A 24,361-nucleotide genomic window follows, 5' to 3' on the forward strand; every position below is an offset into this window, starting at 1 on the left:
TAACATGTGATCTCAAAAATCTGCTTTCAAATGTCTAGCAGAAAACACCCCACTAATTTATACATGCTGACATTTTCTCAGAATTTTGAACTGCATACTTTTAGCTCAACTCATATATCAAATACAATTTACAACCATTTAAAATGACGGAGACCCTTTGTGTTTACCTCGTTTTTCCACAGATTTGTCTTGTTAGTTTCCTTATTGAGAATTATCCAAAAATATTTGGAGAAGACAGTCCATTTCATGATGAGAGCTCATTTGTTTGCTCTGATGGGGAAAAGTCTTACAATTCCCTGAACACTGTAACAGACAACGTTGAGATGGAGGTAAAAGAACATGAAGACAACACCTGTCCCAGTGGGAGCACATGCCCCACAGGCAATGATGCAGTGTCCAGAAGTCCATCTGCTCCTCTTCACAATGAAGGAATTATAGGTAAGCACAGATATTCCATTATCATAACTTAAATGTTAGAATCATTTAGTACCCCAAAACATCATTTACAATGAGTAGTGATGGGAGTTTACTAAAACCATTGTGCAGTGAAAACTTCACCTATATGTTATAGATGTTTTCCTGTTGTTAGAAACTGACTGCAAATTTTCATTCCTTCTTCATAGTGGTCCCGAATTTATGTAGGAGGTAAGTTGTCCAAGTTCCAAGCACACGGTTCAAAGAAAATACGTGGAAAAATGTTACATTAGTATCTTGACTCCTGAATTGATTTTTACAATACTGAGAATAGCCACTCAATTTTTTCCAACCAGGGTTTTCTCCATGTAACAGCCCTAGCCATCTTGGAACTCACTTTGTAGACTAGGATATCCTCAGAGAGATCCTTGTGACTGTGCATACTGAGAACTGGGATTAAAGGTGTGCACCACCATCCCTGTCTCTTTTGCAAGTTTTAATATAGTATAATTCACCCATAGGTGAGAAATAGACACAGCTAAAGGCTGTCGAAATGCAGTTAGACAGGATATGTGATGAATTGCAGGTATTGCTGTTAAATGAGAGTTGCCTTAACAGCCCCAGGGCTGTTCAGTCAAGAAATCACACAGGAGGACTCAGAGATTGTGTACTGTATCACTGTTCAATTCTCATACCTATATGCATAGCTTTCAAGACAAGCACCAGAATATACTGATTATAGCTAGATAATATGGGCCATAGAGAACTAGATATCAAGTTCCTCATGATGCAATGTCATTGTTATCAATGTTGTAATATTTGTTATTTTCTGTATATTATGGTGATGCAGAAAGTATGAAATGAATGAAATGAAAGTGCATGCAAGGATTAAAGTGAGTCCAATTACAAAATACGGTGATTTCCCTTCCTTTTCAGATTCTGAGGAAGATGTGAAAACATCTTTTATAAATCCAACGATTACACAGGACCCTGATACCAGCCAAGACAACATGTGCTTAACCCCACCAGAACCAAATGAGGAGCACCCCATTGAAAATACTCACACCCCACCAGCAGCAAATGAGGCAAACCTCAGCAACTCTGACACTCCACCAGCAGCAAAGAGCAAAATCGTCTTTGGAAATACTCACACACCACCAGCACCAAACAAGGAAAACCTGTAATTTGACTTTACCTGTGGCCACCACCTGGTCCCAAATACCGGCAACTACTTCCCAAATTACCACAGAGACTTATATTAATTGTAAATGCTTGGCTGATAGCTCAGGCTTGTTATTAACTAGCTCTTACATTTAAATTAACCCATTTCTATTAATATATGTGTTGCCATGTGGCTCATGGCTTTACCTGTCCTCTAGCATGTCTTGCTTCTGGGACATCTGGCTGCCATCTCTCATGATTCCACCCTCCTCCTTATTCTCAGTTGGCTTTCTCACCTAACTTCCTGTCCAGCATGCCAACTTTTTACTAACCCATGAGAGTAATACATATTAATAGCTTAAAAAAGGGTTGTTCCAAAGTACTGCCCCTTTATATCTAATTTAAAAGGAACGTTTTAACCTTAATACATTAAAACTAGATACAGCAAAAATAGTTTTCAAGTAAGAGTTACAGTAACAATATCCAATCCATTTGCATTTGGCAAATTAGACAAAATAGTTAATTATCTCATCTTGGTGAGTCTAAAATTTTGTATCTAATTTACTTTGTATTATAACTAAGGAAAACTATAATTATAACTAGTTAGTCTTCAGCTCCATGAAAGACCCTAAAGTAGGAAATGTTATCCAAACACAGGGACATCAGGCTACCTGGACAGTCATCCAAAGTTCCTCTGTAACTTTGGGACATCCAATTCTAGCCTATAGGCCTAGCATGTCTGACAGACTTTCCTAAGAAGTAGGCATCATTGAAGAACTGTCTGTCTAGCTTGTCTTGGCAAAGTTTGTCAGTCCTGCAAACTTTCTTGTGTCCCTGCAGGTCCAGTTTGGGCAGTAACTGTCGGCAATTGAGGCGAGGCCAGTTTCTTTGGCTACATGACTAGCTTTTGCCTTAAAGACAACAAACGCCATATAGAGTTTCCTCAGTGTCCATCACTGTCTTTGAAGTAATTTGTGCTGCCAGAAGCAGAACTTTTCAAGAAAAGTTCTTAAAACATTTTAAATGGCATATTCTGTAGGTCTTTGAAATGTGCGAAGATTGCCTATCTCTCTGAAATATATCTGCGTATGACCTTGGAAACCTAACTAAATGACTATAAGTTTGCTCTTACATATTACTATTATTCTGTATTTCTTAATTATATATTACATTTTAAATGAGCTGCATAAATAATACCCTAATCAAGAGTAGAAATAAACATACAGTATAACAAAATTTGTATCAATAAACCAAAATCCATACTAATGTAAAATATGTATGATTAATTTTGGGGGGATATAGTAGATTCAGTAATCGACCCTCTTATCTTATCATGTTCATATTCTCCCTCCTTTTAAGAATAATATCCCTGAGAAGAAAGGACATATGATAGGTAGGATTTTAGTTGTGGGGTGTGGTAGAGGAAGAAGGGAGGGAGAAGGGAACTGGGATTGTCATGTAATTCAATCTTGTTTGTGATTCAAATATATAAAAAATAAAAAAATAGAAAAAAAAGAATAATATCCCTGAACTAATCTCCTTTGCTTAGATATTTTTCTGACAATTATCCATAACAACTTGTAACCAACCCCCCTAAATGATGACAAACATTCACAATTTATTTTGGAGAATGTGGGGATAGACTACTTCCTGCTGATTGGAGGGGCTGGTAATCTTTGGGTGACCCTGATAAAATTTAGGATTATGATCAAATCCTGACTGAATTAGTGTGTGAGGTTGGATCATCTCAGCCACCAGACTTGAAGCTTTTCTGGATGCAGAACTCAGAGGAAACTGCAAACAAGGTGCTCTGAAATGCTGGCTCATATGGGCCATCCACTCCCATCACAGATTTTTCAGGGCTTCTTCCTTGACCAAACCTGATTTTTCTTAAGGCGGAACAAATCCACAGCCTCTCATTTCCTGTGAAAACAAGATTATAACTTCTTTCTCAAAGTGACATCTTTTGACTGAAATCTTGAAGTCAAGATAAATTTAAAATATACAGGTTTGTTTAATACAGCAATTTCATAATTCAAGTTCTCTTAGCAGCAAACAAAATTTTAAAGACAACACAAAAATATGCATAATCCAGATTGTGTCTGTGTATTTTCCGTCTTCATGTGGCTTATTATACTTTTAAATCACACTATTTTTTTAAGGAATTTCTTTACCCTTTTTCTTTTCTTTTCCAAGCCTATATATATATATATATATATATATATATATATATATATATATTGTTTTTTATTTGAATTAGAAACAAGATTGTTTTACATGACAATCCCAGTTCCCTCTCCTTCCCCTCCTCCTCTACCACCTCCCCCCAACTAAAACCCTACCTATCACATATCCTTTGTGCTCCCCAGGGAGGATGAAGCCTTCCATGGGGTGTCATCAGAGTCTATCATATCCTTTGGGATAGGGCCTAGGTCCACCCCGGTGTGTCTTGGCTCAGGGAGTATCCCTCTATGTGGAATGGGCTTCCAAAGTCCACACCTATGCTAGGGATAAGTACTGATCTACTACAGGAGGTCCAGTAGATTTCCAAGGTCTCCTCACTGAAACCCACGTTCCTGGGGTCTGGATCAGTTCCATGCTGGTATCCCAGCTATCAGTCTGGGGAGCAAGAATTCCCCGATGTTCAGGTCAGCTGTTTCTGTGGGTTTCACCAGCCTGGTCTGAATACCTTTGCTCATCACTCGTTCTTCTCTGCAACTGGATTCCAGTTCATTTCAGTGATTAGTTGTGGGTGTCTGCTTCTACTTCCACCAGCTGCATATAAAATATGAATATATTTTTAAACATTCTGTTGTAGTGAGATATCCACTCCACTTGCACCTATTGCACTGACCACGCCTGTTAAGGCATTTTCACAGGTGCGAATGTGATGGGGAAAGACTAGGTCTGGGGTCCCGGATCTCAAGTCACTCTCTTGGTTCTGGTTGGGTCACACAGAGCAGCCTGGGTATGGATCCTCAGAGCAGGAACTTTCGGGTCATTGGTTTCTTATGTAAGCTGGCTTCTCCCCTAATTAATTTAGCCTATATTTAACCAAGTCCTGTGCATCTTAATCTGTGCATCTACACTTTGTAATACATTTAGTATTTGTTTTTGTCTGAACTTGTCCTTAGGGCACATTTGTAACTTTCCTGTCTAACATAAAAAAAATAAAAATAAAAATAAATTTAGAAAGCTGCTATGTAATTTAGATCATGGCATGCTGGTGCTAGCTCCTCCCTGTCAGTTTCCTGCGAGTCTAGTCTCATGACAGAGGCATGTTTACCTCCAACTCTGGGAGCCATGTTACAGCCCTAACTCTGGGAAGTTTCTATTTCCATGCTGCCACCGAGTAGCATGCCACCAGCTTCTCATAAACACCATATAAGTGTTTGGTATCAGAAACTCTTAAAAGAGCCTCCTGTTTTTGCTGCTAGCACCAAGCCAGAAAGCAAGGATCCCTGTCTCTGCTCACACAAAGAATTAGAGCCCACTGGAGAAAAGACAGCTACCAAGAAGCCATGTTTTTGTGTGTCTAGATACACTTTTAAGCTTGGACAGGTTTTATGTGGAAATTTTGGGCACACGTTGGAATGCAGTATGTAATTGGACATTTCCTCTCCTGACTGCCTGTTCCCAAATAGCCAGCAGCTGCTTCTCAAATTACCAAGCAGAGGCTTATATTAATTATAAATGTTCAGGCTTGTTACTAACTAGCTCTTACAACTTAAATTAACCCATTTCTATTAATCTATGTATTGCCACATGGCTTGTGGCTTTACCTGTCATCTAGTGTGTTCAGCTTTCTGGGCAGCTGGCTGGCATTTCTCCTATCTTGCCCTCCTTCTGCCCATCATTCTCAGTTTTGTTTCCAGCCTAATATTTTGCCCAGCTACCTGCCTGTCAGTTTTTTATTAACCAATGGGACTAATACATATTCATAGTGTAGAAAAGGGTTTTTCCACAACAAACACCTGAATGGAAATCTTGGCACCCCACATGCACCAATTGAGGAACACATCATTGGCAGTTCTAATCTCCCATCACTAGCAATGAAGAGACAACTCTTTGGAATGTCTTCCCTGAGTGTTCAAGAGGATGACAGCCTGCCTACTCCAATATCGTGAGTTTCACTTTGGTTTCTACAGCTCTGCTTTTCAGCATAGTTTCTGAGAACCTCTGTTTTCAGTGAAATGCAAAACTGATGAATGTTTAGATAACCCATCCATGAGGGTGGGATCCTTTTACAATAGTGCCTCAAAGAAATTAATCCCACTGAAGTTAGAGATATTTAATTCAAGAAATTAGAAAAGAAAGCAAACAAAGACCATAATAACAAAAACCTACACTATTCCCATGGCTTTGACTAGTTTCTACAAAGACACAAACCCAGTAGCTTGTTGGAAGAAATGTGTCTATGGGTGAGAACATCTGAGGCCCCAAACCTTAACCTTTCCAGAATCTTTCATGACTCCATATTAACCTGGGGTCTTCATTAACATTATTGCCTCTGAGATTATTCCATATTATAATTCAAAATATACACAGTGCTTTGTTTTATGGTATAAAGGAATTATGCATAGTATTGTTCTGTGCTATATGTTAACCTTTTCATCCTAGTAGAATGCATTTATAAGCCACATAATAGGGCATGAGTTATTTTACTTTTTTCTCCATTTTTTATTTAAATGAGAAACAAGATTGTTTTACATGTCAATCCCCATTCCCTCTCCCTCACTTCCTCTCCTGCCCCCCCCCACTAACACCCTACCTAGCCCATACCCTTTCTGCTCCCCAGGGAGAGTGAGGCCTTCCATAGGGGACCTTCAGAGTCTGTCATATCCTTTGGGATAAAGCCTACGCCCTTCCCCCATGTATCTAGGCTCAGGGAGTATCCCTCTATGTGGAATGGGCTCCCAAAGTCCATTCCTATGCTAGGGATAAGTACTGATCTACTACAAGGGGCCCCATAGATTTCCGAGGCCTCCTTACTGACACCAACATTCATGGGGTCAGGATCAGTCCCATGCTGGTTTCCCAGCTATCAGTCTGGGGACCAAGAGCTCCCCGTTGTTCAGGCAAGCTGTTTCTGTTGGTTTCACCAGCCTGGGCTTGACCCCTTTGCTCATCACTCTTCCTTCTCTGCAACTGGATTCCAGTTCAGTTCAGTGTTTAGCTGTGAATGTCTGCTTCTACTTCCACCAGCTGCTGGATAAAGGGTATAGGATGGCATGAACTATTTTAAACGTTAGTAAATTGCCATTGAAAATATATATTTACTGTGCGTCATCCATTTTGTACTATACTTAGTGTCAGGAATTAATAATGCTCATGTGAACAAGTTTATCATGTCAGATACATGATAATTACTGCCCACACCTTGTGTACTTTACAATACTTTCTGGTAATGGTGGATATAATCATCCCAAATTTGATACTAGAGAAACTATTCAGTAAGGTTGTATATGGTACTCCTTTTTACATTACTGAAATGATGGAAGAGAGATTGATATTCCCTTGGTTTCTTGACCATGACAGCATCTTATGCCATTGATAGTTAAAAATAAAATGTCACAAAGGAAATGTAAGTCTCTGTCAAAGGAAGTGTAATGAGATAAAGCTTTCTTTAAAACACAGATTTTAAGACTCATAATAGAGCACAGGACAGACAGGAAGTAATTATAATGGTTGGGGCACTGGAAGGGAAATATACCATTAGTAACTGAGAATGGCATGCTTAAAAGAGACATCCATAGAAGAGAAGGCAAAGTAAGAAGGTACCATCCACCAAAATGCTTGGGAGACAGAAGTCTGATCCACTGCTGAGGAATAACTAATTACAGCAACACCCCAATGTTTCAAATTAGGGAAAAATAATTAGGGGAGAAAATCTATTTGGAAGCAAAAAAAGAGAAACAAAAATGAAAGAAAGAAAAATTCAAAATTTTTTATTATTCCCAGTTTTAGCTTTGCACCACTACCTGCCATTGCTCTGGTTCACAATAAGGAGATACACTAGTGCTTCCAACTGTAATAATAAGAAGCTTGTTTTTATCTCTCACAAGACAGGCTCTTTATTGATGAAAAGGGACCATATAAAGAGAAAGTCTTCAGGAGGACAGACAACAGATCCTTCTGAACCTCAAAGAAAAGCTTGATTATGGGGAGGAAGTACACTTGAGTGAGGAATGTGTCTTAAAGGTAAAGAAAGTTTTGGCATCCTCCACACTCAGCATCCCTGTAGAGATGCATAATCCTTTCCCTCCTTGAGATAAACTGATGATAGTAGTTTCCTTCAACATGGTGACATGAGGGTAATAGGCATGGTAGATAAGAAGTTTGAGAAGATACGGATTCATCACAAAGACACAGTTGAAGAATTTTCTGTTAGAAGTTAACCTCCGCATATATTAGATCTGCTTTGGTTTGCCATTGCAAAAGACTCCTTTGATTTCACCTCTGACCACACCATGTGAGGTAATAACAAAACAAGTAAGAATAGTAGTAAAATTGTGATTTACAAATCACATCTTAAATCATGTTTACCGTGTGTGTGTGTGTGTGTGTGTGTGTGTGTGTGTGTGTGTGTGTGTGTAATAGGTTCACAGAGAATGCATTCTTCTCTCTGTCCATGACATACATGAAATTGTTTCTTTCTCTACGAAAAAATAAATGAGTACTTTGCATTTCCAGACATTGCTATCCTAACCCCATGTTAGATAACCAAGAATTAGCCTAACCTACTCAAGAATATCCTACCACATTAAACTTGTCATGGAGCTGTCTATAAGTAGTGGCTCTAGAGCAAATGCCCTTGGTTTATTTTTAATTGGTCCTTGTTAGGAGTTTACCATTCCATAGACTTTGGAGCTGTGGCCCCAGACATCAAGGGGGGAGATAAAATTTACCAAAATCAACAGTTCCTGCCATTCAAAATTGGGTATACTGCAAACACAAGTAATTCACTGTATAGAGTTGAGTTGAGTTTCATAATTGATTTTCTTGGCTTGATAATATTTGTCTCATCAATTTGAGGAAATATATAGAAAAACTCATTTTATATGAATTGATGTAAATCTATAATTTAACAATGTTTGTATCAAGATGACAGTTTATGTTTTATTTAGCAGTGAGCAACAGAACAACTTATGCATCCCGTAACACTGAAGGTCATAGTGTTCTCTAGAACCAACTCCCAGAGGATGATGACTGAGTCCACATCTGGATGGCCAAGCTATTTTCCTGTCCTTGATTTTCTCAGTAACTGGAGACTTGAATCAAATCCCCAGAACTCCACTGGGCTACATCCTTTACTTTCTATATTATTCTGCTGAAAGCTATTTTTGGAAGCCACTTACAACATTTAACAGAATTTATTTGAATGTTCTGGTTTTGTTCTGAATTGAGAATTCCTTTAAAAGGTATTGACTATGTATTATGAGATGATCCATAGTCTGTAAGGTTAAGGTATCTTTATAAACACCAGCCAAACGCAAGCCAGAATGTGCCAGGCAGGGAGGCCAAAGAGAAGGGGCTCCCATGTGCCTTGCAGCCCCTTAAAACCCTATCATGCGTCATCCTGACCTCACCTTGACCATGCCCTGACAGGCGTGGTCAGGCACACCTGTAGCCAGCTTCTAGCAAACATGGCTTACACTGTCCCCTACAACTATGCCACCATCAACCAAGAGAAACCAAAAGTGTTGCTTTTAGAGTATGGACTTTGGCCTTGAGTAAGAACTTCTCAGGCTCCAACTCATTCCATGTGAAGGTTTCCTTCTACCTCCCACTTATCCATAGTGCATAAAAGCTTATTATATGACATTCCTTCTGTTCTCCTATTTTATAATTTTAGTTACAAATATTTTCAGTTATTATAGTTATTTTGTGCTGTATATTACACATTCTTTATTGTTATAATAAAAGCCATTCAATAATTGATTGCTTAGATTTTTTCATGATTCCCCATAGTCTTTGGAGGATGCTGACAATACTGTTTACAAAGGTAAAGTTAAGGTACTCTTAACTAATGACAACCTTATATTTTATGCTTGAATGAGTTCATAAGGAAAATATTTCCAGTCTGTAAGCTCAAACCTTCAAATAGTTAATACGATTACTTGTTTGTTTTGTTAGCATCTCCAGCTTCCTTATGATTTCATCAAGTAAGTGTAATTTAATTGGTTTTGGAAGAACACCCCTAATTATTTCACAGAATTTACCCTGAGATACTCATAGATTATCACTTTTGCCAGATACTTTTTACCCCTTTGAAAGTTAGCTCATGGTAATCACACAAGCATGAAGATAAATGGACCTAATGGAGCCTATGAAACTGAAAATTATAAATCAGAAAGCTCAGAGGTTGAATAAGGAACACATGGCTGTAGAGATAAAAATACAAAGACTTCTGAATGTTCTCTTGTCAGGAAAGTGAAATACCAGACTCTTCTGATAAATCCACTTTCACCACCAACAGGGATTGTAGAGCCACTGTCTCCAACTGCAGGGAGGGTATAACTATTGTTTCCAACAGCAAGAAATGCTGTAGAATAAGCAGGCCTTTGAAATCTCCATATATTCAGAGATACTCTCAAAATGTGAGCCTCGATTTGTTAAATCTAAATTATCAAAATTATCATTGCTATCATCTTCACCGTCACCATCATCATCACCATCATCATCACCTTCATCAACATCATCACTATCACCATCATCACCACCATCATCATCATCATCTGCATTCAGACTTGTGTCATACCTTAGATTGGCATTTAGTTCTTCTGGTTATCATATCTTTTCTGACATGTTAGGTCCATTGTTAAGCACTTTGCATATAACTTTTCTTTTGCTTAGTTTTTAACCTAATTTTATAGATAGGAAAACTAGCTTTATTGAGTAATAAGCAACAAAATCTTCAACACACTTGGAATTTAAGGGATTGTGTGAATAGCAATCCAACCAACATTTTAGTGGGTGTACTAGAAGCAGAGATGGTTTGGAGGAAATAATGAAAACAATACTTTGTATAAAATTGTTAATAAAGTAAAAATCAAAAATATTACTACCAGTTCTTAAATATTTTTATGTATATACATACATACATATATACATATGATATACCAAATTTATGTCACTCATGCTAAAAATGTTTTATCAGAATGTATATGTAGATAATATTTCTCAATGTGTCCCCAGACTTATCAAACTTCCTGTTAAACTCACTAAATACTTGTTGAAAAAAAGATTAAATTCCCAGATATCATCTAATCTCAGAAACTATATTACTGCTAAATTCAAGAATATCTGTTTCATTAAAGGGTATGTGTGGAGAAAAAGTAGGAATGCACACACTGACAACCAAAGTCACAGTCCATTTGTGGTCCAGAGCCATAACATACAGATGTATATTGCACGATTGAATGACCATTTAGACAACTGCCACTTACTACAAGAGATTATTGTCATGAAGCCTGGATATATTATCAGTAGAGCAGCACTGAAGACAACTGGGAAAAGCATGCTTCAGCTGAAGAATGAAACAACAGTCAGTGCCCCACAGTTCTGTACCATATATCATGTTCAAGAAGACTGGTTTGTAAAATTATGTCTTTTGCTCACCAGGAAATCTGGGGTCAGGATGAAAGTTTTAATTTACTTAGAGATATCATCCATGCTCTATTATTTTTCAATTTTGATATTATAATCTAATTACAGCATTCCTCACATTTCATTCTCCCAAATCCTCCCATATATTCCTCACTACTCTCCTTAACATTCATGGCCTCTCTCTCACTAAGTGTTACTATGTATATGAATGTACATGTATATTTCTAAATAATAACTGTTACAAGAGGATAATGTTATTGTATGTATGGTTGAAGGGATGACTGCTTGGTATAATACAACCAATTGGTGGGCTCTTCCTAGGGTCTGACCACCTCTCCCCATCCCAGCTTTCCTCAGTTGCCTATGAGTCTTTGTGTAGATTTCAGGCATCAGAGACTTTTCCCCCATCCAGTCTCTCCCGTTCATTGGTGTTATCCTTGTTCAGCTAACATGTACAGTCCTGTAGGTGAAGCTTTGTGTGTAAGGTCAGGAAACATTACAGAGGAGGGGGAGGAATGAATTAAAAACCAAGGGGTCAGGTAGTTTTCTGTGAAATTGTTTTCCTAGTAATATCAGAAGCCTTATAAATTGCTTTCATGTTTAAAGGTTTTTATTTTCCTGGAAGAAAATAAGAACCCTTGGGCCATTTTCAAGAAGACTAAGGTTATCAAACACATAATTATGATCATTCTAATGGATATTTCTTCTTCATAGACAATTTTCATAGACTTTTTGTAACTTTATGCATGTATATATTGAATTTGTGTAATTTTTTCATTTTTTTATTTCATTTTACATTCCAACCACAGTTCTCCCTCCCACCCCTCCTCCCACCCCTTTGACTCCTCCTACCCCTGCTCACCTCCTCCCCTAGCCTACCTGTTGGGACCCAGCCCCCACGGGGTCTCTGTGAATTGTTTTCCAGCAAAACCACAGGTACATCCTGTTTTCCTGGCTTCGCCCCACTAGTGTCTACATCCTGTTGTGAACCCTTATACCTGGGGTTTTTGTAAGTCTATATATAACGCTGCTCCATCTCTACAATAAAGGAGACACATTCTCTCAGAAAAGGACCAGATATCTTGTCGTTCATTCAAATCTCCATGCTTTTGGCTGATACTCGGACTTAGTCATGGCGTGGACACCACACCCACCCCAAATCCACTCCTCCTCATGGAAAAGGGCTCCCATGTGGAGTCAACATAGTCTGGCACAATAGGTTTGGGCAGGGCAAGGCCCCTCTCCCATGCTCATTAAGACTGAGCACGGCATCCCACCATAGGGAATGGGCTCCAACAAGTTAGCTTATGTACCAGGATTATATTGTGGTCCTACAGCCACTGAGCATGGCATCACACCCTAAGGAATGGACTCCAACAAACTACCTCATCTACCAGTGAAGGAACCAGCTCCCCTTTCGGCAGCCATAACAGCTGAACACGTGCTTGCCATAAACTTGCCTTGGTCACTTATAGGTCAGATGCCTGCCTCGTGACAAGGAACCAATCAGAAGTTAGTTAGTCACTAGAAAGTCAGATGCCTGCCTCGTGACAAGGAACCAATCAGAAGTTAGCCGGTGGTGCTATGCTTTACGACTCTGGGTGTGCTTTACTGACAAGCGCACAGCAATGACATAGAGAGCATAGCAACCACCCTGGGAGGGCCTATGGGCCATAACAACCAGTTGACCAATCAACACAGGGCAAACTCTCCAAGCCTGGAGGCACACCAATCCTGAACCTGTGCATACCCCTAGACACTCCCCTTACGCTGCCTTATAAAGATCTGTACGCAGCGACTTTGAACTGTCTTTTCTAGCCATCCGCCGTGGCGGGTGGGTGAAAGACACGAGCTAACATGGGGTTAGCTCGTTAAATTACAATAAATTACAATGCAGCAAGCTCTCGAATCCACCTGGTGATTGGGGTGATGGCAGTCGTAGCCTGGGACCTCGGACACCTGAGTTTTCCGGGGGGTCTAACACTAGGTTTCTATAATGTTCCTACTGACAGGGGCCCCTCTGATAGTCCATGCTTCCCAATTGTCTCCCACATACAGAGGGCCTAGTTCAGTCCCCTGGAGTTTCCACAGTTGTAGGTCTAGAGTTCATGAGTTTCCACATGCTTGGTTCAGCTGTCTCTGTAGATTTCTCCATCATCATCTTGACTTCCCTTGCTCCCATGTTCCCTCCTCCCTCTCATTGCCTGGATTCCTTGAGCTTGGCCTGGTTCTGTGTTCTGGATCTCTGTGTCTGTTCCATCAATTACTTGATGAAGGCTCTATGATAATAGTTGGGGTATACATCAGTCTGATTACAGAGGTAGGCCAGTTCAGCATCCTCTCTACTATTGCTAGGAGTCTTAGCTGGGATCCTCCTTGTGGATTCTTGGGAGTTACCCTAGCACCAGGTTTCTCCCTAAGCCCATAGTAGCTCTCTCTACTAAGATATCTCTTTCATTGCTCTTCCACTGTATTCCTCCCTGCCTAGGCCATCTTCTTCCCTCTTGTTTTCATCCCCCCATACCACTTCTGACCCCAGTTTACCCTATAGATATCATCTAATTTCCCTTCCCAGGGTGATCCATGTGTCCCTCTTAGGGTCTTCCTTGTTACCTAGCATTTCTGGAGCTGTGGATTTTAGTCTGGTTATCCTTTGTTTTAATCTAATATCTACTTATGAGTGAATACATAATGTGTTTGTCTTTTTGAGTGTGGGTTACCTCACTTAGGATGTTTTTTTCTAGTTCTGTCCATTTGCCTGAAAATTTCATGAGGTCATTTTTTTTCCACTGAGTAGTACTCCAGTTTCCTTATGTACCTTAAATGTACCACATTTTCCTTATCCATTCTTTGGTTGAGGGGCATCTAGGTTGTCTAAAGGACAGCCTACAGAATGGGACAAATCTTCACTAACCCCACATCTGACAGAGGGCTCATCTCCAAAATTTATAAAGATCTCAAGAAACTAGACATCAAAATAATCTAATTGAAAAATGGGGTACAGAGATAAACAGAGAATTCTCATCAGAAGAATCTCAAATGGCCAGAAGACATTTAAGGAAGTGCTCAACATCCTTAATCATCATGGAAATGCAAATCAAAACAACTTTGAGATGCCATCTTACACCTCTCAGAATGCCTAAGATAAAAAATACTGAGGACAGTTTATGTTGGAGAGGATGTGGAGTCAGGGGAACACTCCTCCATTGCTGGAGGGGGGGGGAGTACAATTGTACAACCATTTTGGAAATGAGTATGGAGGTTTCTAAGAAAATGGGCATCAATCTACCTCAAGACTCAACAATACCACTCTTGGGCACTATTACCCAAAGGATGCTCGGTCATACCACAAGGACATTTGCTCAATAATATTCATAGCAACATTATTCATAATGAGCAGAACCTAGAAGACTCATAAATTTTATGATGGTAAAAAATGGATAGAATCAACTGATATTTTATAGGCTGTTCATTTTTATTCTATTAATCCTATCAATTTTTGAGCATGGGGGAATCTTTCCATCTTCTGTCATCTTCAATTTCTTTCTTCAATGTCTTAAAGTTTTGATTATACATGTCTTTCACTTCTTGATTAAAGCTATCCCAATATAGTTTACATTTTTGAGTTGATAGAGAAGAATGGCGGTATTTCCCTGGTTTCCTTCTCAGTAAATTAATCATTTGTATCCAGGGAGGCTATTGATTTCTCTGTGTTAATTTTGTATCCTTCTACTTGCTGAAATACTTTGCCAGCTGTGAGTTTCCTGATGGAATTTTAGGCTCATTAATGTATACTATCATACAGTCTACAAGTAAAGATACTATGACTTTTTCATTTCCTACTTGTATCCTCTTGACCTCCTTCAGTCGTCTTACTGTTCTAGCTAGACAACAAATAATTTATTGAAAAGGTGTGGACTTAGTGAATATCCTTGTTTCTGACTTTAATGAAAATATTTTTAGTTACCATCTATTAAGTATGATGTTGACTGTGAGCTTGCTATAAATTATCTTTATTGTGTTACGGCTTGTCCCTTGTAGTCATAGACTCTCTAGGACTTTTACTCATGATGTTGGATTTTGTCAAAGGCCTTTCCTGCATCAAACGAGATAATTATGTGGCTTTTGTCTTTTAGTGAGTTTATGTGATAGATTATTTTATTAGTTTATGTATGATAAATGATTCTTACATCTGGGATGAAGCCAAGTTGACCATGGTGAAAAATCATGCTTTGTGGTTCATATAAGAGCTCATTCAAACTTCCCTGGCCCACTGGCTGAAGGTAATGAGTCAGCTGAAAGATTAACAAAATGGTCATTTTATCCCAGGTAGAATTGGCTCAGCAGTCACATACCTTTCAGCATCAAAATAGCAGAAGTCTAAGAAAACAATTTGGTTTAACAAGAGAAACTGCTCGTCAAATTGTCGAACAATGTGCTGTGTGCCCACAATATTTACCTGTGACTAATTTAGGAGTAAATCCTCAAGGCCAGCTTCCTAATCATTTTCGGCAAATGGATATTACTTATATTGCAGAATTTGGCAAATTAAAATATTTGCATGTGGAAGTCAGTACATATTCAGGCTTCTTAATGGCCACTGCACAAACTGTAGAAGCCACTAAGTGTGGGATAACTCACTGCTTAAAATGTTTTGCTTACATGGGAATTCCTAAAATTATAAATGTAGACAATGGATCTGGATACACTAGTAAAGCATTTCAGCAATTTTGTTCCCAATGGAAAATTGAACACAAAACAGGCATTCCTTATAAACCTCAAGGACAAGGAATTGTGAAACATACCCAAAGCTCCTTGAAAACATAACTTCAAAAATTAAGTAAAGGGGTGATGTGCCCCCAGTCTCCACATAATGCATTAAATCATGCACTTTTCATTTTAAATTTTCTGAATGTGGATGTCAGAGAGCAATCTGCCATGGATAGATTCTGGCATGATGGCACTCGTGCCACTTCTGCTCAAGTCAAATGGAAAGAACCTTGCACTGGATTATGGAAAGGATCCAATCCTGTCTTAATATGGGTTTGAGGGAATGTTTGTGTTTTCTCAAAAGAAGAAAACAAGGCTCCCTGACTGCCAGAATGTCTGGTGAGGTAGATGGAGCAGAGGAATGCCACACCTGATGATCACTGTGACTGCTGGAGCACCCCCACCAACACATACACAAACAAATTCGAGTGAGATCAGCAAAAGCTGTGTTTCTGGCCCTATGATGACATCGTGCTCAAGTCTGAGAAAGGAAGAAGATTATGGTTGGAGATTTCCAGTTTCTCAACAAATCTGCTGCATCAACTTCCTAGAGCTCTGTGAGATTTTATTCTGGATCCAGCCAAGGACTGAACATCCAGCAGTTTAGTCACATGGCTTCTTGGAACATAGAACTCACTTTTGCTAGTCAAAACTCATTTCTGCTGTTGCCTCAGAGACTTCCCCTCTGGGGGAAAAGGACTCATTAGAACAATTGAACACTATTATGGAGGTGATATGTAGCTAAAGCTCCTCTGCAGTGTGTGAAGAGTGAAAGACCCCCAGAAGCTCAGGCTCCTAGGATCTCGGTCTAGGACCACGGCCACCCCAAGCACCAGGCGGAGGCGAAAGTTTGATGAAAATTGCACGAGGCTTTATTATAGTTGTTTAATGAGCTAACCCCATGTTAGCTCGAGTCTTTCATCCACCCACCACGTCAGATGGCTAGGAAAGACAGCTCAAAGTGTCTGCATAGAGATCTTATAGGGCAGCGTAAGGGGAGTGTCTAGGGGTACGCACAGACTCAGGACTGGTGTGCCTCCAGGCTTGAAGGGTTTGCCCTGTGTTAATTGGTCAACTGACTGTTATGGCCCATAGGCACTCCCAATGCTCTGCGAGTCATTGCTGTGCACTTGTCCGTAAAGCACACCCAGAGCCGTAAAGCATAGTACCACCAGCTAACTTCTGATTGGTTCCTTGCCACAAGGCAGGAATATGACCTCCTAGTGACTAAGACAAGGTCAGACAAGCACGTGTTTGCTGTTATGGCTGCCGAATTGGGGAGCTGGTCCTTTCAAGAGGAGATGGACAAAAGTTTTGCAGCTAGTATTCAGTACTCAAGGACTGTAGTATCTCAAACTTATCTTTGGAAATTAGAAGCAGCAATGCATTGGACTTTAAGAGAGGGAAAAAGAAAAGGTTCAGAATTGTGGAGTTACTCATACTTCACCACCATGAGAACATTTTATTGTCCTTTGATTGAATTGAAATTATGAGAACTGTAATCTAGTCAATTATGTGTCTGTTGTTAATAATGATACTGGAATTATTAATGTTTGCAACTGTTGCTATGCTATGTAAGTGTTAATGGATAGAAAAAAGTCAGAGCTCATTCTGACAGGAATTTGACATGATACTAATGACTCATTAGATACAATATAATTAAGAAGGCAGATTTAGATTTTGATACAGCTAAAACTATTGGAGACATCCTAGACCAATTTTAAAGCCCATTTCATTTTGATCATCCTTTATTCCTTTAATAGGAGATGTTGTAGCCATAAAAGCATTTGCATTGCTTAGCGTTATCAAGCTTGCTTGTGAATTCTCAATGAAATTTGGCTCAGAGGTGCATGGCATCAAGCTATGCACTATCCCCTAACATTTTTTTATTACAGAGACTGGTAGTCAAAGACTGGTAAGATCTTTTTGCCTCCAGGCAACCTGAGACAGGTCACACATGACAGAATGTGTGTTCCAATGATGGTTAAGGCTGTAAGGTGAAAGAAGACAACCTAAGACACATTCATCTGTCTGTAGCAGAAGCCAGGTATTAATTAAATTTAGAAGAGGGAGTTGTCGGGGCCCATAAAGATGGCTCTGCTCAAGGTCAGAGAGTTTAAAACTATCCTTAATAAGTCATAAGACCTAAAGGTCTAAGGCGTGGCTGCTGTGGGATGTTTTGATCTTGGTAGTGGATGTCTTATCTAAATAACAACAGACTAGTCTGAGGTGTGGTTACTCTTGACCCTCAAGGCTGGATAATGAGAAATTGAGTCTAAGGTGTGGTTACCAAATGTTTGGAGAATTAAAGGAAGAAAGTCTTGTTTGTTCCTTATACATGAAGTCTTTTGCCACATCCCCCTTTTGGTTGGGGTACTTAAGAATGTTGAAGAATAAACTTGGGGCATTCAGTATTCACTGGATTGCCCTCCTGACTCTATCCTGTGGCTCCGTCTTTTTCTTAGTGTCTTTACCTGCCCTTTCTCAATCCATACTCCCCTTCTCAGGTAGGAACCAGCAAGACGGCTGGATCCAACTGAAGCCTCACATAGCAGGGTTCTCACACCAGAGGCAACTGTAGTTTCCTCTTCTCTGATATCATTCTCTGTGTTAAGATGACAAACAATAAACAGGCCCAACTATTAACCCTTTTTCATTCTGACTCAAACACATCATTATTCAAGTATAAAATTTTATTTATAGCCAAGATCATATCTTAGTTAAATCTCAATATAAAATGCATTCCACATTTTAAAATGTTTTTAAGATTTATTTTTGAGATTATAACATTATTTCCTTTTCCTGCCTCCAAACACCCCCATATACCCTGATCCATTCACCAAGGCCTCTTTATTCATCACTTGTTGTTGTATATATATACATATACATGTATATGTATATATATATTCCATAATATATCAGTTCTTTATAATATTACCTGATGTATGTTTTCATGGCTGACCATATAGCATGGGGACCCAATAGATGTGGAAAACCACCTCTCCCCCTCTCAACTTTCCTCTGTTTCCTATAGTTCTTTGTGCAGAGTTGATGTTTTGTGGGCTTTACCCCAAGCCTTTACAAAATCAAGGGAGGAAAGGTCATGGGAGCCAGAGGGCCCAAGGACACACAAGAAAACCCACAGAATCAACTAACCTGGGCCATTAGGGGCTCACAGAGTCTGAAATGCCAACCAGAGACCTTGCATGGGACTAACCTAAGCCCTTTGCACATATGTTACATATGTGTAACTTGGTCTTCTTGTGGAACTCCTAACAGAGGGAGCAGGGACTGTCTCTGATTCTGTTGCCTGCCTTTGGGACCCTTCCCTCCTATTGGCTTGTCTTGTCTAGCCCTAATAGGAGAGAAGGTAACTAGACTTACCATAACTTGATATGCCATGGCTGGCTAATGTACAGGAAGAACTGTGCCCTTTTCTGAAGAGAAAATATAAGGAGTAGAGGGGGGTGACCTGGGAGGACAGAAGGGAGGGATGGGAGACCATGATCAGGCTGGGAAAGAATAAATAAATAAATAAATAAATAAATAAATAGTCTTTTAAAAATATACAGTTACTTACAAAGTTGACGTACTCTAAAATATTCAGTCCACTCAAAATTCCAAAATATCTTTTAAAGTTCAAGACTTTCTGTGTTACAAAATGCATTTCCCCAGCTCTGCCATTGGCAACACACACAACTTGTCTTCTTGTCTCTGTCTACTTATCTCTGTGCCTACTGCAGATTCCATGGTACTGGTGTTTCCAAAAGTACTAGTATTTCTGCTTCAACTGGGCTGCACCTTCACCAGGAACTTCTCTGTGTTATTTAACTCTCCATGATCCTTTTAACAGTTGGATTTCTACAGAAACTGAGGGTATACCTGCATCATTGTTCTCCCCTAGCTTCTCATAGTGCAAAGACCCAGCTGTTCTCCAAGACCCCTTTATGACTTCAAAACCAGGACCATAAATACATGTCAAAAGCCTGAGAACTTTACATAATTCTCTTGTGTACTCCCATATCTAATCCAGGAAGTCTTACCATTTTATTCTGTAAATATATTTATGTTGTATTGCTACTTTGTACCTTCAGTTTTTATTAAATTTTGCAATGTACTACCTAGTGTCACAGATTGCCTTTCTACTCATAGAGTCATCTTTTTTAACCTTACACCAATGAAAATTGCTTTGAAATACACTTTCATCAATGTCTACTTAAAATACAGTCATAATACTCCTATCATTTCTGGATCCTATCATTTCACTTGGTTGCCATGCCTTCTATGGTACAGAATTAAAAATGTTACATGCATGACATATAATTATATATAACCTTAATACACATTATATAATTATAATTTTATATATAATTATAATTACATCACTGTTTATCCCCTTTCATTCCCTCCATTCATCCTTTCTATGTACCCTATGCTTACTCACTCACAAATTCACATTCTCTTTTCTTTTTACTATATAAGTGCGTAAGTGTATAAATACAGCCTGCTGCGTGTGCTTAGGATTGTTTTTATGTACAAAATTTCAGAGATGACCACTGGAATTGAGTAAACAATTTTGAGGTTCATCCTTGGGAAGACTAATACTTCCTCTCTCTCCATTCCTTAGTTGATTATATTTCTTTGTTTGGTGCCAGGGACACGATGATATTTCCCTTTTCCACATTAGAATGTCTATTGATAATGGTTGTTTGGACATCGGTATTGTTGGGGTATCATAGATAAAATTTGTTTGCTATTTCTAGGACACACAAATTCACAGTAGACTCTTTGATCCTCTGTCTCTGCCCATGTTTCTGCCCCTTTCTGTGTTGTTCACTTATTCTTAGGTGCAACAATTTTGTAGTATCCATTGTACCAGGGCACAATTTTGTCCAATTGTGATGTTTGATGAGATTCTTTGATGAGGGTAAGAGTTTATCTCACACTTATCTGTACATATAAGAATATAGTATATATTATATAAGCATATGTAAGTATAGAATATACATCACATACTTATATGTATATGACATGTATACACATACATATATTATATAACATATATGTGTTTGAATATATTAGCTTTCAGTTAAAATTGTGGTATTTTGATAGGGTGTTGGTGGCACACACCTTTAATTCCAGCACTCGGAAGCAGAGGCAAGAACATCTTTGTGAGTTTGAAGCCAGCCTGGTCTACAGAGCAAGTTCCAGGATAGGCTCCAAAGCAATATAGAGAAACCCTGTCTCAAAAAACAAACAAAAAAATTGTGGTGGTTTATTAAGTGGAAGTGGTAGGTTCTCCTCTAAGATCTATGATTTCACTATCTCTGGGTAGTTGTTCAGGTTTCTAGTACCAGACTTGATCTCCATTCTGTTGAATTGACCTTAAGTCCAATTAAACAGCTATTAGTTACCACGAGGATATGGGTGCTACTATGGTACCCTTAGGGACACCTTATCACGCTAGTTATTGTATTGGTTCATAGATACAGCTGTGTGAAACTACTGGTTGCTTCCCAGCCTTGTAAGCCTACATAAAACATTCCAATACTATGAAATATAGTCTTCATGACAGGCTTTCAGGTCAAATGTAGCTTAGATCATTCAAGAACTATGTCTGAAGTCCATGGTGTCTTCAGCAATAGGTAAAAGCCTTCAACCATTAGAATACAATCAAGGACAATAGCAACAGCCCACATTATTTTAGAAGGCTCCTGGCTTCCATCATCAAAAACTGCAAAAAATAGGTTTATTTTTCAAGTCTAGTAGTTGTGGTATTGTTAGATAGTCCATGCCTTTGTGATGAGCACTTTGAGCTCAAGTACCAATACGGAGTCAGGTAGAAATATAAGGGTATTTAATAGGGAAAAGCCTTATTTACAGAGCCACCTAGCCAGCCAGCGTGGCAGCAGTCTGTAGCCAAGCCCCAAAGAGAAACCGAAAGCGAAAACGCAGTCACCCTACATCCCCTGACCATGCCCTTGCAAGCTTGCGAGGACGTGGTCAGGCATATCTGTAGCCAGCCCCTAAGTAGGCATGGCTACAGCTTCCCCTACAACACACACTCACACATATGTATCTCTATACACAATTATTATATGCACTTTCTGTAAATTAAAGAGTAATATGATTCCCAATGGCCCTTTAAGACTTCATTAGTGTTATTTTTCCTCCTCTTCTTCAATATTCTTGAAGAAGAACCAACCCTTCTCTTCAGTTATGTCCCACCACAATTCCTCCTATTATCCAGCCCCCTAATCATTTGCATATTGCTATTTCCCTATTTAGAATTTCTACCACAGTCCCCAATAGTCTCTTTTCACTTTCCTGATTTCTCTAATTTCTCCTTATTTTTTTCTTGCACCTGAAGGTTTGGAACTAGGAATCATAGATGAGAGGGAAGTTTCAGTGTTTGTGTCTTTATATGTTTTGGTTAATTCACTCGATATCATATTTTATAGATCTATCTTTTTACTTTGAAACTTTCTAATTTCAATTTTCCTAAGGCTGAATAGATTCCCACTGTTTATATGGATGACATATTTGTTACCTATTCATAAGTTCAAGGTTATTTACACTGTTTCCATATCCTCATATTGTGAAATATAGGCAATGAACAATCTTAAGCAATTATGAAGACTAGTAATTTTTTTTAACAAGTGACTAAAAACAGAACTCTGTCAGAGAAATAGGGGAGATGTTTTACTTCTCACAAATACTGGACTCTATAAAGATTTTGTTCCAGTTTAGGTTAATTTTATCTATTTACTCATATACACATTTTTTTTGTCCAAGAAGAGAGAAGATGTGAGAACCACAGAAGACTAGAAAACTCAAAGAAGACTGCTGTTTTCATTTACCACTACAGTCAACAACAACCAACTCTATTCAGAACATAAAACAATTTATACGCTGAGGGTTAAGTATACTCACATGAGTAACATATTCAATTACAAGAACAAGCCACAAATGGCATACGTGGTTTTCCAACAGCTGAAGCAAACTCATGCCTACCTCCTTCCTCTGGGATGAACATGAAAGCACATTGTAAGTATCATTCTGTGTTTTGAAGAAACTATGTCACAAAACTCATGTCATTTTCTTAGAGTTTTCTCGAAAGGACTCAGAATTATCACATGACTCCATTCTTTGACTGTGTTCTGAAAAATGTGCTTAACTGTTCCCATTTGGGGAGTTTGTTTGAATTACCATGGAGTTAATATACTCAGTTTACTGCACGTTGTTCATGAGGAACCAATAGTTTCTGTCAGCTTTGCAATTTGAATTCTATTCAAATTTGTAATTGCAGAATGAGAAATAATGCTAGAAATCTAAGCACATTTCTTAATCATTTGGTTATATACTTGGATCAAGGAAGTAAGTAGAGTGATATTGAACACAATTAGAGAGATCTATATAATCACAATCATCATTAACCCACTGAAATACCTAAACCTTTCATTAATAGGTACATTGGTTATTTACCTCATTGTGATGATTCCAATATTGTAAAATTTATAAATATTTACCAATATTGTGATGATATTCTAAACAGTAATGAATATTTGTAGTGTTCAATTTCTGTAATAATGATTTAAGAGCTAGTTTTCTTTTCTAGGAGTGAGAGAGACAGAGGAGACAAAGATGGAAGGAGAATGAAGCACTTTAAAATAAATGAGCAAAGCTCATATATCTCCACAGAGACCAAAGTAGCAATCACAGGGTCTGCACGAGGTCCTCTGTATATATATATTATATATATATATATATATATAATATATATATATATGTGTGTGTGTGTGTGTGTGTGTGTGTGTGTGTGTGTGTGTGTGTGTATGTGTGTAAATGAGTGGGTCTCTGACTTCTGTGCCTTCTCTGGGGCTCTTTCATATTTCTGTTGGCTTGTCTTCTCCAAATTCAATATGATGGCTTTTGTTTTATTTTACTATATCTAATTTCAATATGTTATATTTTCTTTTAGAAGCCTGTTCTTTTCTAACGAGGTACAGAAAGAGACTGGCCCAGATGGGAAAGGAGGTATGTATGGAGGGGAACTGAGAGGAGTAGAGGGAGGGAGGGGAAACTGTATTCAGATTATTTTGTATGAAAAAATCTACATTTAATACAAGGGGGAAGAATCAACAGAAAAATAATTGTTTTACTAAACCTCAAGCTTTAAATGATAGCAATAAAATAAAATTGAATCATGTTTTACATTTATTTTAAAGGTTTTTATAGTGATGTGGTAGATGATAGATTTATATAAAGAATGTATATTTTGCTTAACTGACTTCTTAAATAAGCATCATTGTCAAGAGAAAAATTACATATACAAGTTCTTAACATGTTGGATTGTATCACCTGCACACTCAGACTTTTTCCTGTTTCATTTGACTTACATACATGA

At 38.5% G+C, this 24,361-nt stretch overlaps 1 protein-coding gene across 1 annotated transcript in view; it reads left to right on the forward strand.

Moving 5' to 3' along the window:
- The window catches only part of LOC100757375 (rho GTPase-activating protein 20), a 57,496-nt gene that overhangs the window by 24,918 nt on the left and 8,217 nt on the right, over positions 1 to 24,361 (forward strand). Inside the window, exons 12-16 of the mRNA XM_027395017.1 lie at positions 183 to 438; positions 1,351 to 1,594; positions 4,394 to 4,454; positions 9,431 to 9,580; positions 9,712 to 9,740. Of these exons, the coding sequence (XP_027250818.1) occupies positions 183 to 438; positions 1,351 to 1,594; positions 4,394 to 4,454; positions 9,431 to 9,580; positions 9,712 to 9,740 (740 nt within the window). The remainder of the gene's footprint in view (positions 1 to 182; positions 439 to 1,350; positions 1,595 to 4,393; positions 4,455 to 9,430; positions 9,581 to 9,711; positions 9,741 to 24,361) is intronic.

The sequence above is a fragment of the Cricetulus griseus genome (genome assembly GCF_003668045.3).
Source record: "Cricetulus griseus strain 17A/GY chromosome 1 unlocalized genomic scaffold, alternate assembly CriGri-PICRH-1.0 chr1_0, whole genome shotgun sequence".
Classification (NCBI taxonomy): domain Eukaryota; kingdom Metazoa; phylum Chordata; class Mammalia; order Rodentia; family Cricetidae; genus Cricetulus; species Cricetulus griseus.